This window comes from Ambystoma mexicanum, chromosome 4p (assembly GCF_040938575.1).
Source record: "Ambystoma mexicanum isolate Mex_15411 chromosome 4p, UKY_AmexF1_1, whole genome shotgun sequence".
Taxonomy (NCBI): Eukaryota; Metazoa; Chordata; class Amphibia; order Caudata; family Ambystomatidae; genus Ambystoma; species Ambystoma mexicanum.
Window position 1 is genome coordinate 360,234,826 of NC_090927.1, and position 17,932 is coordinate 360,252,757.

At 44.2% G+C, this 17,932-nt stretch overlaps 1 protein-coding gene across 3 annotated transcripts in view; it reads left to right on the forward strand.

Annotated features, from left to right (window-relative positions):
- Positions 1-17,274, forward strand: part of TTC32 (tetratricopeptide repeat domain 32) — a 93,958-nt gene extending 76,684 nt beyond the window's left edge. For 2 of the 3 annotated variants that reach the window (XM_069605914.1, XM_069605916.1), the window contains 2 exons: positions 16,435-16,601; positions 17,042-17,274. In XM_069605914.1, coding sequence (XP_069462015.1) covers positions 16,435-16,601; positions 17,042-17,181 — 307 coding nt within the window. In that variant the 3' untranslated portion in view covers positions 17,182-17,274. The remainder of the gene's footprint in view (positions 1-16,434; positions 16,602-17,041) is intronic. The other variant, XM_069605915.1, reaches the window with a different exon arrangement.
- Positions 17,275-17,932: the final 658 nt, after the last annotated feature.

Below are 17,932 nucleotides of genomic sequence, written 5' to 3' on the forward strand. Positions count from 1 at the left end.
CTATCACAGTGGCCTGCGTGCCACACATCTCTGTGTCTTCAAACAATATCTTGCCTACCTTCATTATGCACTGTACCATTTCGGCATGCACTGCCCTACTATGCACGGCTGCTAACACCACGTGCAATATTACCACACCTTCCCCAAGCACCACACTGCTATGCAATGCTCACCATGATACCCTGCCTACTGCTAATGTCTTGCACTGCTCAGCTTCCATGCACTGATGTGAATATTGACCTGTATTGACCCACCACCATGTGGGTGGTGTCACCGTCATCGCTAAGGACTCCCATGTCGCAGTGACATGACATCATGCACTAATGTGGTAACTGCCTGCAATGTACTCACACCTGCCCCACATGCCAGACCATCATGTAAAGACAACTTCAACCACTTAAGTACTTCCGCTCCACCCTCCCCCAGCTCTTCCACCCCTCTCCCTCCCCCCGAAACCTACCTCAAATGTGCCCTAATGAATTCTCGCTCTCTACCAGCCCATCCATTAGATATACATGACCTGGTCACCAGCAACAAGCTTGACCTCCTCTTCCTTAGCGAAACATGGCTATCGGAGTCTTCCGGACCCGCCCTCACCTTGGCAGTACCTGAGGGGTACATTATCTATAGGCAAGACCGCTCCTCCCACAGAGTGGGTGGTGTCACCGTCATCGCTAAGGACTCCCTATCCATTAGGACCATTGAGAAGGACCTTGATCAGAACTCCGACTACCTCCTACTCAAGCTTTCAAACAACTGCACCTATACCATCCACCTCATCTACCGTCCACCCGGCCCCTCCAATGACTTCCAATATGCTCTAACTCATTCACTCTCAGACAACCTTAAAAACTCATCCAAAATTCTGCTCTTAAGGGACTTTAACTTAGGTCTCAATGACCCAAAAGACCCACAATCCAAAAACCTCAACAAATCACTGCGCAACCTGGGGTTCGCGCAAGCCATCTCCAGCCCCACCCATATCAAAGGACGCACCCTAGACTAGGTTGCCCACCATAACTGCTCGCTAAGCCACCCAGTGATCGTCCCACAACCCTGGTCTGATCACCACTGTATTCTATTCAACATCCTCGCCTCCAGAGGTCCTCCACCGCCCACCCTCACTCTTCCTGCATCCATCGCCCATAGCTCCAAACTGCTCACCCACGACAACCTATCTAAGCACCTCAGGGTACCCGCTCTACTACCTCCCTTCACTGACGACCCTGATCACCTTGCCAATGATTTCAAGACCGCAATCACCCAGCCTGTTGACCATGTGGCACCCCTCACCCTCAAAAAAGCTAAGAAGTCCAAACATTCAAACGCCTGGTACACTCAGGATCTCTTAAAACTATGTGGGGAAAAAGGACTGCTCTTAAAATATGGATTAAAAGCCCCACTGAAGCCACTAAAATCGCCTTAAAATCCATCTCTAAAGAATACAAAATTACTATCACCAATGCTAAAGCCTCTTCCTACAATACCAGGATAGCCAATGCCAAATCCGGAAGTAGAGAAATGTTTGCTATTTTCAGAGAACTCGAGACCCTCACCTCTCCCCCATCTCCAATAGTGAAGGATGAAGCCTGGTGTAACGCCATTCAGTCTGCCATGCTAAGCAAACTGGAAACCTTGCAAGCCAAAATACTTGCACACCAATGAGAGCTCACTAAACTGATCTCTAGTACTCAAACTAATCCAACGCCAGGAGACAAACCCACCTGTTCCCCGTGTTCGATTTCAGAGATATGAATGAGAAGGAGGTCTCCTCACTCCAATCCATCAAACCATCAAATTGTAAAGGCGACGCCTCCCCCGCACAAGTCATCAAGGACTGTGCCCCCTCCCTAGTCCCTATAATCACAGCATTCATCAATGCCTCTTTCCGTTCTGGCTACGGCCCTGTGGGACTCAAGGAAGCGTGGGTTCGTCCGCTCCTAAAAAAGCCCTCCCTCGACCCCTCCAACTCAGGGAATTACAGTCCTATCACCAGCGTCCCATTCCTGCTTAAAATTCTGGATAAAGCAAACTACCTGCAAATTCAGAAATTCCTAAAAGACAACCTCCTAGGTCTCAGGCAATCGGGATTCAGGCCGCGTCATGGGACTGAGACAGCTCTCCTTGACCTCAAAAACCAAATCGATGATCTCAGAGATGCAGGCAAACCTGCACTTCTCTTGCTGCTGGACCTCCCAGCAGCTTTCGATCTGGTCGACCACAAAACCCTCTGCTAGCACCTCTCGTTGGTAGCCAATTTCTCTGACAGAGCCGGCAAATGGATTGACTCATTCCTTAAGGACCGAGTAATGAAGGTCTTCTCTGACTCCTCCAGCGACAACCCCAGCACCATCAAATGTGGTGTCCCACAAGGCTCCTGCACAGCTCCCACCCTCTACAACCTCTTCATGAGGCCTCTGTTCATAATCCTGGATTCCCTGGGCATCTCATACAGAAACTATGCTGATGACACCCAGGTACTCATCCCCCTCTCAGGGGATTACCAGGCTGACCAGAACACCCTCAACTCCATCTACACAACAATCCAATCTTGGATGGCAGAAAACTGGCTATGTCTCAATAGTGAGAAAACCGAACTACTGCTAGTTGGTTCCCCCTCCACCCTGAGCAAATTGGATAACAAATACTCCACCTTCTCCATTGACAACATCCCCATCACCGTATCACCTTCCATCAAAACAATAGGCGTCTACCTCGAACCAGACCTAACCATGGAGAGGCAGGTCAATGCCATAGCCTCCTCATCTGCCTATCACTCTAAACTCATTAACGCAGTCAGACCGTTCCTGTCTCAACAGAATTGTCTCTCCATCGCCAGGGCCATAATTGGCTCCAGGCTTGACTACTGCAATGCACTACTCATCGGCACCTCTGTCAAGAATGTCGCCAAACTCCAAATCGTTCAAAAGAACGCGCTTAGAGACGCCACCGGCCTCACGCGTAAAGAACACATTTCGGTACTTAGAAGACAGGTCCACTGGCTCCCAATCAAGGAGAGGATCACATTCAAAGCCCTGTCTCTGACTCACAAGTGCCTTCACGACCTTGCCCCCCCCTACTTGTCATGCAGAATCACCAAACCCGCCTCTCTCAGACCTTCCAGATACCTTTACTCCAACCTCCTGGCTGTCCCTAGAACCCGCAAGGCCCGAGCAGGCGGCTCCAGCTTCCCTGCAGTCGCCCCCCGACTCTGGAACGCCTCACCACCCCTTATCAGATCCATTGAATCCCACTCTGCCTTTCGCAAAGCCATCAAAACCAACCTCTTTGTTTGACTTCAACCTGGACTTTAGGACTATCTGCACCTGCATGTACTCTGTGTTACGTTGTAAACACTATCTCTGAACTTTTCTGTAACAAGTAAAACTGGGCGGCTTCTTTGTAACCCTTAATCAAGCCTTCTTAAACTCTCACATAGCGCCTCGATGCCTGCGGGCTGCCGTGCGCTCTACAAATTTAAATAAATAAATTCAAAATTAAATTGTGGTGGATAATTCTTCTAAACTAATAAATCCTGAAAAGAATGTTTAAAAATATATAACACACACAAATGTAAAAAACTAATAAAACCCACAAAAATCGCAAAACACCCAATAGAGGACACAAATGCGAACACATTACAATGTATATTCACCCACAATTGAACACAGCACATTTTTAACCACCAAATTGATTAATCTAAATCGACCAAGATAAGACCACAAACGGCATCGAGTCCGGTCAATGCTTGTTCATAGACAAACGCACACAATTGATCGGAGGTACCTGCTCACTACACATTTATCGACCAAAATAATGACAATCAATTTCTAAACTGGCCACCACCAGCACTGCAACATTAAGCGACACACCACACTAGGACTTGCACTACAGCTATCTTACATTACCAAAACAACATACCTGTCATCCATATTATTCCTGTGCCAGCAACAAATGTAGTCCAAGAGTCTTGCTTTCAGCTTCATAGGTTCAAAGTCCACAGTATCCCTACGAAGGAGGACACAATCAAGGATGGACTACGAATATTACAATTTGTCCAAATACTATTTATCACCCCCATCCAATATAGGTGCTAAAGAGCTAGACAACCATGTTAGACACCTTGCCACAACCTTATCTCACCCCACTAGTTGTGGAATGCACACATTGCCAGATGGAAAACATGACAAAGCGCTCAAAACACCATTCAACAACTTCTACATGTGTCTTAATTTGACAAATCAAAGCCCCTAGGATTATGAACATAACCGCATTGTCTATGCTGGGATCTTACCTTCATAAGTCGGAAAAAAACACTCCAAGGCTGCCGGCGTGTATAAAGATAAGAGCATGCTGCGCTCCTTGTCCTTCTATAAGGGCTGAACGCTTACAACAAAAACAAAACCAAGGAAGGGCTGTTCTGGTAAGACTGAGAACAAAATCGTGGGCACCATCTTGGACTGCCCCAAACTACACGTTATTAGCTACAGTAACGTTATTCAAAGCCAAAAGCTCTGTTCTGCTATGAACACCCACACCTCTATTCCAATTTACTAACAAGCAGATAGACCAAACAAATGAAACGGTCCATCTACGCGACCAATTTGAAAATTGCCATACTATCAGAATGAACAGTGCATCATTGGTAAAGCCCTGGAGATCATGCCACACATACCCCAAGAAAGTGGGGGGGAGGGCATGCTACAGGAAAGCCAAGAGTACCACAGAGTCCTGTTTTATTTCAGCCCAAATGCTGTGGGAACCCCTAAGATCACATGGTCCATTTTGGTCTTGATACACTCATAGATGCATTGTTACTGTATGAAAAACCCATTGGAATAATTAAAAGCAAGCTGTAGGCATTGATATTTGTTTCCTAAATGCAATTTTGCACTTTGTGTGAGAATCTCAATACAATTCTCAGCAAGTATGTCTTAATACATGCATTGAAACAACTCACAAGCTGACCAGCATATCATGGGGATGATTCATAAAAGTTGGATTTGTTGGTTATACACTTTCGATACGTAAGTAGCATAGCTATATATTGCAATATACTATCAGAAACATATATTTTCTAAAAAGATCAACCTAGAAGGCTCACAAACGTACGAAGTACGCGCATAACATCATACAAAAGTGTTAGTCTTATGAATGTCTTGTACACAACACTCTTCAACACAACAGAGGTTTCTACATGTTGATGATTTATATAAACAGACTCGTACAACACAATAGCTGCATATCTCGTGCTACATGATACGAACACTATGCCACGGTTTTAAAAATAATTTTTTGCTCAAAAGTGAGCCATCTTTGATTGGTATCTTTGCTATTAGACCCCTTGATTTTCTTGAGGATTAGCCATGTGATGTTATCAAAGGTATGACCTTTCTCCATATAATGTTTTGCGAGCGGAGCTTGGATGATTGTATTCTTAATACAGCTGCAGTGCTCTGAGTCTCGTTTTGCATTGCCTGTTCGTTTCTCCTATATATCGGAGCCCACACGGGCATGTGATCATGTACATGTACAACATTTCTGCTGTTAGTTAGTTTGATTCTTAATGAACCATCTATCCCACAGACCAAGATCCACTTCTGTTGTTTTTTTCAGTATACTTGCAAATAAGTGTCCACAGGGAAAATTACCTATAACCGGGGCTATACCCCACAATGTTGTCTGCTTCATTACACCTAAAGACTTGTCTGTTATGTCATTTCTGATCACCATATTTGTTATATTTTGGCTCCCTTTATATGCCACTAAAGCGTGAACTGTTTTGTTCGTGAAGACCCTTTTTGAGGTAATTATTACTGGGAAAACCCTGTAGTGCACTTCCCTTGCCTAGAGATTCTGATCTCCCTCCCCTAGCTACTCCTGGATATAACCCCCTTCCCTAAGCCTGGTTTCTGAGCATGTTGCACATTTTTGGTTGGGCTAGTGGTCTTGCAGCTACCACTAGTATCTGAACTAGCACTCCGTGCTTGTGATTCTCTGGCTTCACTCTCAAGGCCTGTCTCCGGCCATACTTTAAGCACAAGCCCTTTGCAGTCTGTCTATTGTCTCCTTTCGACCTGGCCTGTTCTAGTGTGTAGCCCAATTATCTTATCCAAAACTGGTTTGGTCTGCTGTTACTAACTAGATTGCCATTTTGTCTTGGCTAGTGCAGCTCAACCTCCCCAGCTCAATGTCTCTTTCACTTCTCTACACTACTATGATCTCTGCTATCCCGACCCCCTCAACATCAGGAGGTTTGCAACTCCTTTTTTTTCATAAGGTGTGTGCTAAGATTAATTGTCCCATAAGTGTGGATTCTTTGGCCTGCTTTACCATTGGCTTCTTATTGCGTGATTAGCTTTTGCTTAATTTTTCTACCTCCTCTCTGTGTTTCTAATCTCCATTTTAACTATACAAATTGGCTCACGTCCCGAGCCTGAGATGATGCATATCTGCAAACTTGAGATCAGGTGTTGCCATGGCTTGCAAATCCAATGCATCTTGTAGAGCTCTACATGCAGCTGCGACTGGGGCTGGACTAAGGGTGAAATCATTTGAGCCCTCACATTAGGGACCCCCTTCCTGGAAGTTTCTTAATGGTAAACCTGCTCATTCTTTCCTCATACATTTTGTTTCCCTCACTAGTCTCTCCATCATCTTTGGACCTTGATAGTGAAAGAAACCTAGGGGCATTTGAGTAAAGACGGGGGATTCATCTAGGTTTCCTTTGTGTACTGTCCCTTAAGCACCTGTGTGCCCCAGAAAGGAGGACAACTTTGTGACCTCGTCACACACCTATTTAAAGACCCCAAGATTGGATGCCTGCTCAGGTGGACCACATTATTTTTAAGTTTGCCTTCCTGCTGCTTCACAGAAACTAAGTATAGTTGGAGGCTCAAGAATCTAAGCTTGATCTTTGGGCTGTTGTCTTCATTGTGTGCCAGCCAGGTTGATGGGATGTGATCTGTGATAAAACAGAATTTATACTGTATCCACCTGAATTTTAGGCTTCTATGACCCAATTAGTAGCCAAGCACACAATGCTCAAATGTATTTTGTATTACTATGTGATTCATAGAGCGCAAAAATCACCTTAAGTTCTCTGTCTGATGGTGCTGAAAGAAAGATATGAGTGCTTAGGGCAGGCCCAGTTTGTAAATAAACAAAACAAAAGAGATGGTTGCTGAAAAGTTTAGAATGTATCTTAACCACTTGCTTTGCTCTGGGCAACCCTCCAGGGTGGTGAATCTTCAGTCTAAGCCCAGCGGGCTTGGGAACCACATCTGGGCATAGCTGTCCCATTCAAGGTGACTAAAGCAAAACAAAAGTGTGATCGCTGGAAGGTTTAAAATGAATCTTAATCTGGCATTGCTCTGGTCATCCCTCCAAACCATCCTTGTTCAGGCTGCCAAGTAATTACAGAAATGGGAAAGACCATATGCAAATCAGGTTTGGTCCAACCTGGCAGTTTGCGCTGGACTGCCCCTTTTTGTGATGGTCCCAAGCCTGATTTCATGTATAGGGAGCCTGAAAAACGTTGGTCTGGAGGCTTTGCCACAGCTGTGCCTGCTGTAATGATTGATTCCAAACTGTTGCGTCTTCACCTTTTTGTTTTACTTAAGTCACCTTAAGTAAGGGGGATGGGTATGCACAGATGTGGGTTCTGATCCTGCGGGGCCTAGAGACCCAAGCAACAGCTCACGGATGATGCCCAGTGAGGAAGAAACATGTCTGGGGTGCTTATGGTCTTGTGCAGCAAGTCTGGGCTTGGCTGCTCCTTTTGGGATGGGACCAAACCTGATTTGCATATGTGTTTTCCCTTCCATAGTAGCTTGGCATCCTGAAAACCAAGCAATGGTCTGGATGGTTGGCCAGAGCTGTGCCTGTAGTTATGATTGATTTAAAACCTTCTAGCCATTGCCTTTTGGTTTGGCTAGTTCGGAAGAAGCCAATATTGTAATGCTCTCCTGAATTGAGGAGTGCCAAACATAGCACACAGAGAGAAAGGAAGTGAATTCCATAGCTGTGGTTCCAGCCCAGAAAAGGCATACCCACCTCTTCTCTTGCTTTGAAATAAGGGAACCGGCTGCAGGAGAGCAGAGGACAAGTAAAGCAAGTTTAATGGCATGCAAAGAGCAGGAAAAGGAGGGCTCTGTTCATTACATACCAATTTAAGTAAGCCCTATTGCTGTACTGGCAACCAGTGAAGGGGCTGAAGTAGTGATGTAATATGATCATACCAACATGCACACACAAGAAGACATGCAGCAGCATTCTGCCAAGTTTCAAGTCACCTGATCAGAGAAGCAGGCCATCCAATATTTTGCATAGTTGCGTTCTGAAGTAATGTGTGCGATATGATGAGAATGCAAAAGTATGAGGACATCTTTATGCAGAATGTGTAACTGACGGTAATATGCATTAGTGGTCGAGGCAATCTGCGAATGCAGTTACAGGGACTGTGCAGAAGGGATATGACCTAGCAGTTCTGGTTGGGCTGCTCTGATTTAACTTAAAGCCCGAATTGTAACTCATGGGACCTGGGCAACTCTCCATCAGCGAGTTCTGTCATTGTTCTGTGATTGCATAGGTTATCTGTTGAAGGAGAATCTTGTAGCTTGTATAAGGCAGGCTGCTGTAGGCCTTCTCTATCCTGAGGTAATACTGTGCCCAAGCCTACTTTTGAGGTGTATTTTTGCAGAATAAAAGGCTGTGTAAATTGTTGAATGATCAACAAAGAGGAGATAAGGCATCCTCCAGGCGTTGAAAAGTTCTTAGGTTGGACCGGTTCCAAGTTAGTCAGGAAGGCTGGTCCAACTTCATCTGGTCTGTAAGGTGGAGACAGACGCTTTAAATACACGTTTGGTAGTAGCTCAACAGGTCTAAAATGGTCCATAGTTCTTTAGTGGTATTGGGACTGGACACGTTTTTGACTGTGGCTACATTTTCTGACTCTGGTTGTTCTAGACCATTCCCTATGTAGAATCCTAGATATTTTACGAAGGATTATGTGAGGCAACCTTCCGATGGGTTGGCCATGCACCTTTCTTTTCTTAATGTCTTAGCTAACAAGTAGAGGTGGTACATGTGTGTGTCCTGGGTTTAGCTGTACACAATGATATAATCAATATGGCCCCGGTGAAGGAGCTATAATGTGTCAGTATCAAGTACATAGCCGTTGGAAGGTGTCAGGAGCTCCATGCAACCCAAAGGGTCAGACTGTGAATCAAAACCAGACTTTGTGGATAGAAAATGCTCGTTGTTTCTTTATGTTCGGGTACAGGGGACACCTGCCAGTAGTAACGCTTCGTAAGAGCTGAGGAAGCCATCACCATGGAAGGTCCAATCTTTTCAATCAATTCATCCACTGCAACAGCTCTTTGGCTTTGCCAAAACCATGCCAAGATTGCAAACTACCACCAGCTTTTCCTACCAAGACCTTTTGGGAGGACAACCGACTATGAAAGCGTTTTATGACCCTCTACAACTTGATTTCCTCCCTTACAATCTGTCTGCAAGATTCAGGAACTCCGTAGGATCTAAACCTTGCCAACATCACCAGGGGTGCATGTAAATGATGGGATAACCCCTGAACCCTACTAGGAGATTATGACAATACATCTGAGAAGTTATATACATTTTCTTAAATCCTGTTGGCAACAGACAGATTCTCCAGTATTAAAGGGGACGTCAAGTTGATGGAAGGGATATAGGCTTGAGGAATCTTTGTGATTGCCGGAAATCTGGCCATTGTTATCCTTCCATGATTTTAGCCAACAAACATGACACACATGGCCCCTTTCTGTGTCTGTGTGGTGCTTTCCATGTAACGCTGAAACATGTCTGGGATTGCTTGTGGACTCGTGTAGAAGGGATGTGATCAAGCTGTTCGGGCTGGACGGCCCCTTTTTGAGTGGTACCAAGCCAGATTTGCCTATGTTCTTTCCCCTTTCTCTAAAGGCTCTGCAGGTGAAGAATGATGGTCTGGAGTATTAGCCCAAGCAATGCCAGTGGTTCAGATTGATTCAAAACCTTCCAGACATCACCTGTTTCGTTTCGCTAAGGTCCCCCTACACTCCACGACTAAATAGGGCTCTTGCCACTGACACAAGATTGTATTATCATTTGTGGGCAATAGCACCATGACCTGAACCCTGTCTGAAATTTCTTGAGTCATGTTTTGGTGTCATAGGGGTGCTTCTGTTTCTCTTAATTTGTAGTAGATTTTGTTTCATAATATCCCGGACCGGATCCATTCTTTCCCTTGTTTGCTGTGCAGAGGGAGCAATGTTGGTACTCTGCCTGCCTGCTGTCCCCAACCTTCTTTCCATATTAAGTATGTCCCTAGGTTGTCTTCCACACACTCGTTCTGAAGGGGTAAATGCTGTGGAGACCTGTGGGGTTTTTGAACTGCAAATAAAGGCTAGAGAAACCATTAATTGAAATTCTTCCCACCCTCTGCCACTAAATTATTTAATACATTTGTACGGGTTTGGTTAAAACTCTCTTCCAATCCGTCCTTTTGTGGCTTAGATATCAAGAAGTGTTGGAGCGTAGTATGGGGCAGCTCTTAAATCTCTCCCATTTGCTTTGAGATCAAGCCGGTACCCTGGTCAGTAAGGAACACTCTAGTAAAGCCTATCTTGGTGGAATGGATTACTAAGTGCTTCAGCATTTGTTTGGAGGTGTTCACCCTGAGATGGAAGGCCTTGGAGCATTTTATAGCATAGTCCTCTGTGGCTAAAATATACTGGTTCCCTGTTCTTAGGGTCGAGGCGTCCCATTCTATCCTTACTCATGTATGATAAGGGAACATCAGTAATTGTGTAATTAGTATTGTGGGGGAGCACGGAGAACATTATCTTGTGGGGGTTTTCTAGCATATGACACCTAGTGCCATATTCCCTTAAATTATGATAAATGCCTGCACAGAAAAATCATATTCTGTGTCTTGGCAACCCCAAATGGCCCTGCATTAAAATGTGGGTGTCCAATTCCATGACTTCATCAGAAGCGTCAAGGTACAAGTAATCTGCACCAGGTCCCTCCATCTCCCTGGCAGTCTTCGACCTACCTAGCAATCCATTTCCCCTAAAAAAGTGCGACTGTGGCTTATCTTGCTCTTTCACCATATCTATGACCTGCTCATAGACTCCCTCAAGGGTTGGATCATACAGCTGAGCAGTGGCAAAGTCATGAGATATCTGAAGGTCTTCTACCATCTCTGAGAGAAACTGTCAGCCTCGTTTTAAATGGGGCAGTGTGGGAAATTGAAATGTAAAAGCGAGCGTTATGCTTTTTAGCCTTCAATTCCCACTCAGCCCCATTTTGCTGCAATGCCAAAGCAGAGGAGGGGCACAGAGCAGAAGAGTGCCTTTCATTTTACACCTGCTTGTGATTTTCATCTAGGCGGAAAATGAATGGATTCCTGTGTAGCCCCCTTGCGTTTTGTACCTGCTAAGTGTAATTTGCAGACATTGTTTACTTTTTCGCAAACAGGAGAGGAAACTGAATTTGTAAAAATGAGTTTGCCTCATTGTACTCTTTCTTTTCCCCCTCGGCCTTGTGACTGATGAACATTGCACAAGGTAAACCCGATGCAAGTGCAAACAGTGGTGGTCCTGGGCAATTTGCATCAAACAGAAAATTAGGCAGATGGTGTTTATTCTATGAGTGCACCAAAAACACTTTCCCCCGGCAATGGGTTGCATTTCTGTGGAGCAAAAAGCCTTTCCCCCCCGACAGTGGGTTGCATTTCTGTGTCCTTCAACATATCATGGAAGGAAATTAACTGTGCAATGGGATCCCCTTTTTTCTACAAGATAGGACACATGGCTATTGTTAACTAACAGAACAATGCCCTGATATTCTGTTGTTCCTCTGCTCCCAGATCTATTCAACGATTGACTACTAGGTTTGCTTAGGTACAGTCTACCCATCAGTTCCTGGAAGAATGAGGATATTTAGATGAGTCTTTTTCAGAGACCTCCTTCCTGAGAAGATCACCATGTCCTCTGCACCATGTGAATTAAATCCAGTGTACCCCGGTTAGCCCAACACAGAAGTTAAGCTTTAAGTTAGTGAATCTACCCCTATAGATGGTCGATGACTGCCATTCCTACAGCTAGCTCCACACAAGTCTGTGCGAGAAACTGATAAAACAACCTTTGGAATTGAAAAACTGCAAAACAAGGCAGAAGAGTCCGTGGGGATCTGCTGGTGTATGTAGCACACAAAGCTGACATACAACATTTCTATCACTAATGAGCGCATAGGAACAAAGCACATTGGAAAAAAAAAGCTACAAGATGAGCCTGGTATAGTCTTATGATGAATAGAATGCCCTGGTAAGGGCTGTTCTGGTCCTGAAGAAGGCAGTGCACTAAAATATATACCACTGAAACCGGTCGACCTTGGTGATTAACAGTAATCTCCATAGCAAAAGAGATACTGGCAGATGGTTTGCTGTCTGCATACGTATCAAGAGACCTATCGGCTATGAATCTACTTGTGTATTTGTATTTTAAACTTACCCTCTGGGTAGTTGTGTAAAGAGGGATACATTTAGTTGCCTTACTGCCCCAGATGAGGGCATGTTTTTTAAGTACTAATGTTATAGTCACAGTGAGGGAAAGCTTTCTTCTTTCCTGTCCCCCCTTTTGATAGGCAGCACATCAGCAAAAGCTAAGGAAAGGCACCGATAGGTAGGTACAGTGTAGTTCTTCTGTGAGGGATGTGTAGTAAGGGAGATTTCAATTGTTTAGTGATACCTCAGTTGTTGTGTTGTGGTAGCTTTAAGCTAGAAGCAGTCTAACTTGAAGAGTGTCAGGAGAGGCTGTCTTTTCATGGTGAGCCTTGTTTCGGGTTCTGTGAATTTCACTACTCTAACACCAATTGTCATGGTGGATACCACAGAACACACAAGCCAAATGAGGATGTTTCCACACCTTTATTCTCAAGAATCAAAAAAATGATTAGAGGAATGCTTATTTGGGAAGGAACTAACACAAGAGGACGTGCACAGTGAGATGGAAGTGGGATACATTAGACTAATTGAGGCTCTACTCTAAAAGGACCTGAAGTCGTGAGTCCAGTCCTTATTTTTAGTATCGTCTCCTAAGCTTCCACCCAATAGTGTTCACCAAGCCAGTCAAAGGGAGATTTAAGTGCCTCAGTACAGTTCTTTGTCCTGGCGGTATTTACTTCCTTTCTTTCCCTTGTCTTTGCCGACAAAGCCTCTCCTTCTATGGCCTCGTCGAAGGATTTGTGACCAAGGTGAGCCTGTACTGTGACCTTTTCCATAGGGGTTCTAGTCTGGTAGGAATTCTTCCCCCTACGGAGGTATTTCTGGGTAGGATGTTGTAATCCCTATTTGGGTTCCCATTAGGTTGCAAGCATTTTAGTTGGGCTGGAGGTCTTGCAGCTACTATTGCTATCTGAGCTACAGCCCTCCTGTTGTGATTCTCTGGTTTCTTTTTGAAAGCCTGGCTCCTGCTAGCCTTTGAGTCCAGGCGTTTGACAGTTGCTGGAGTCTAGCCTCTATTCTTCCTGGCCTGTTGGGTGTGTGTGTGGTCCAATTGGTTTAGCCATTTCCGGTTCTGTCTACTGCTAACTAGTTGGCTGATTTGGCTTGACTAACACAGGTTAAACCTCCCTGACTCCCTTTATATGTCTCCTCTGCATTACAACCATCTCTCCAGAACCCCGACACCACGCCCTCAATATCAGGAGGGTTGACCCTCTATTTATGGGTGTGTTCAAAGATTACTTGTCTCAATGAGCCTACTGCTTCCTGCGCCTGTTTTCACATTAGCTTTCTGGTGCGTGATTGGGCCACTTCTTATTAAAATGTGTCGTTGTGCAGGGATTACAGGATCGGTAAAAGCATGGGTTTTTGCTTAGTATTGTGAGGATGGTACCTCACCTGTAAATAAAGAAGATTTATATAATTATATTCCACATGGATTCATATGTGCTCATTTTCTGTTCTCCTCTTGCTCTCTGAAATCCTTGTGCATTTTTAACATGGTTTCCAGGCACGTTGGATGTGTACTTTTAATGTTATTGGTGATCTATACCATTTTTGCAAAAGGGCCATTTTCGGCATTGGGCAGCTTGCATGGCTCGCTTGAGGCTTCAGGTTTTTATCAACAAAAGAGCAGTGAGACACACATTGCCTAACATTCTGCTGGAAAGCAAGACAACCGGGGAACCTAACAATTACAGCCCCTTGCAGCCACGTTTCCACTGCATTTGTATATACCCCATCAGTGATGCAAACTCTCTTCTAGTTATGTGTGAATGCAAGAACTGCAGCAACACAATACATGCCACGTTTCGAAACATCACGTACACCGCTGGCATCCTTCAGCATAAGACAACACTAACTCAATCACCCACTGAGATCACTCATTTAGTGGTGTAACGCAAAATGAAGTCGGGGGCCTCCTGCGTTTTTTGCTGAACAGATTACGACACAGCAGGGTGTCTTAATGTTAGCTTGCACATGCATGCATGCATGAATGAATAAGCGCTGCTCTGTAAACTAAACACCTCAAGGAGCATCTCTTCGGAAGGCAGAGTGTAAGAACATTTAGAATAGGTGTTGATATTTTCTGATGAAAGCAGAGGTAAGGGACTCCCCTCCCCAAATCTGAGTCTGAAGCTCTCTCTAATCGGACCCAAAGTGTAGAGATTGGAAAATACTCTGTTCCTTTAAATGGGTCAGCTTTATTTACCTGGCGCTAGTAGCAAGGGTTCCAATATTGTTACAAGTGAGCTCGCAATGTTAGAGAAATCATTTCACAGCTCAAAAGCAAACCACGCTGAACCAGGAAGTCCGATAGATACAATATTTTAAGACTATTTCGGGCAGGAAACAGTGTCACTAAAGAATCGTCTCCCAGTAGAACATTCCTTGACTGATACAATGTTGCAGTTTCACTCCGTGTACACCATTCCTTCAGAAACGAAGAGTTTAAACATTAATCTGCTTTTCCCCATCATTTAACCGTTGTGCTGGAGGAACAGGAGACTTGGACTTTGATCATGGTGGGTCAGAGAAACCAGATTAAATTCCAAGTTGATGGACAGGTCAGTTATAGGCTTGTTACGGCCTCTAACCCAAAAGCAGCCACAGTTCATAAGCAGCAACTGATCACAGCTCTGCCCACAGGTGCAGACCCTCACTAAGGGGACCGCCCAGGGGAAGGGGGGAAAGAGCATAAAACCAAGAGGCCCCAGATAGCCAGTGTAGGTATGAGTGGCAGGAGGGTCCTGTTTGGTTGTGACTGGAGACAATTGGAGCAAGCAGAGCGATGTAACCACAGAAGGGCAGAGGCCACAGGAGAAGGTGCTAATATCATAAGGAGGAAGGTTTCAGGGAGAGTTGATAACAGGAGGGGAGAAGGTACAAGAGGCAGGAGGCGGGATCTCTGGTACAGGAGGAGGTGGTGACACTCGAGTAGGAGGAGGTAAAAACATTAGATTCTGGAAGTGACACTAAGCAAGTGGTGATGGAGACCTCTACTGGCAACAGTAATAGCAGAAGTGGCACAAAAGAGAAAGGGTAGAGTAATAGAAAGTCGGTGGAGTAACTAGCACAGGCCAGTGGTGGTAAAGAGAGAGGTCAACAAAGTAACATCAGGAGGTGAAGGAATAGAAAAGGAAGATATGGCAAGACCAGTTAGCAAATCACAGTGGTTGAGGCAAGGCAGAATCACAGGGACTACTTTCCAGTTCACACTGCTGGTTATTCCAACTGACTCTACTTCGTGCCTGAGTAAGTTTTGGAATGTGGGATCCCGGAAAGCCTTAATCTAGAACACCATCCAGAAAGGGGTTGGGTCCCTCAAAAGCCTGCAACACCCAGGACCTATAAAGCCTCGGACCAATATTCCAAATGCCAGGAAGGCCGGAGAAGTGTGAATACCAGAGAGGGCGTTGTGGGGATCCAGCTACACTTAGGTGAGAACCAACCTAACCCCTTTGTTTGTTTGGGAAGATCCAGTTTATTTAATGTATTCTAAGAAGGGCTAACTAAAATATAAAGTGTTCAGCTGTAGTGTCTGTTCTTAGTCCAAGGCGAAAACTGTGGAACCTCAATGTGGGGTACACCAACCTAGCACCAGTGCAATCATGCATCAGGTCTATTGATTGTATCAGGTCTCTTGCATACCAAAGCCTGGTGGTAAATTGAGGCAATAACTTGATAAAAGACCATACCAATTGCAGTAGCTAGCTAAACAAATGACATTGAAATACCCGAGCAACGCTGGGTGGTACCGCTAGTTAAGTAATGAGCGTAGGTTATTGCAATGGTGAAATTACTCCTCAGTGAAGGGGAATGTTTACAAAAATTCTTCATACATGGAGGGGAAATGAAGTTATTGGATACAACGCATTTTTACAAATAACTTTTTCCTTTCATTCTAGCAGGTGCAATTCAGATGACCTAGCGCTGGCATACAATAACCGTGGACAAATTAAGTATTTCAGAGTTGATTTCTACGAAGCAATGGACGACTACACAAAAGCTATTCAAAGCAAACCAAATTTCGAAGTTCCTTATTACAACAGAGGATTAATCCAATATCGACTGGGTAAAAACATATCGTTTTTGTGATTTCGCATTGCCTCTTGTATGGTGTCAGCTGATAACTGGTAGCAGGAATCAAGTGATATGTATAAGCTTTAGGATTTGAGGTTCAAATTCGAATATCCGTGTTCTCCTTTCTTCCTCAATAAAATGAGTTCTGGTTAAATTAGCTATGATTGCTTATTTCTCGCTAGTTGAAGTCCTCAGCAACGATTGAGATCAGACTCTTATAAACTGGGAACCTTTTGTAACTCAAAGAAATATAGATAAACTTGCATGTCTCTTCCTCCTGTCAGTGAGCTTCTAGTTATATTACTTCTTATTTTCTTATGTGAGATGCCCTGTAACCCTTTTTGCTTGTCTTTTTTGCTTTCTTGAGAGCTGTAACGCTCTTTAGTAAGGCCTCAACCATACTTAAAAGTGTTTTTTTCTGTTTTATCGCAGCATATTTTGATGACGCTCAAAATGATTTTAAGAAAGTGCTAGAGATAAATCCGGGATTTCAGGATGCTGTCCTAGGTCTAAAACAAAATACTATTGATAAAGAAACATGGACCAAGAGACATGTTGAAAAAGTATCCTGATAATGAAGAACCTTTCTGAGAATGCCAGAATTTCATAATGGTGATCTGAGTTTTAAACACGTAGCTGTTAATAAAGATTTGCTTTAGAATGGATATTATGAACTCTGTTGTACTGCACACCGAATTACTGTTGAGCCCCGACTTTACACAAAGGGAATCAAAAAGACAACAACCAAGCTGATGATGGAAACGTTTATGTAAACATGGTCCATTTGTTTCCTACAATGGCAATGCAAGTCTGTGTAATAGAATTATTTTTTTTTTTTACTCAAAGGAGCATGTCTCCGCTTCTGTTATATTTGGCAGGAAGGACAAAATGAGGACCACTGAATGGAATAGCTGTCTCTGGCACAACGATCGGTTTTCTTCTGCAAGTATAGGTTGACTGGACCTGTAATCCACAACATTTCGAAGATATTCTGGCTCCAAAAGCGAACCAGTGCAGCGATTTGTACAAAGGGATTACACATGAGCCAGATAATCATGAGACGGACATGCAAAATACCTTGAACAGGTATTCAAATTTGGAGATCAGAACATCATTGCACAACCTTATGGAATAGTCTGTGATGTAACGTCGGATGTAGTTGATACCTTTGAAGTGAGCCCTATAACACTGCCCTAATCTTGGAGAACAGTCAGTTGCTATCACTGAAGCGCCCAAATTCTCAGCTATTGTAGGGAGATTGATTGCATATCCACAAAAGTTTGGGTTGAGGAGTGTGGAGTATGTTATGTCAGTGCAGGTAAA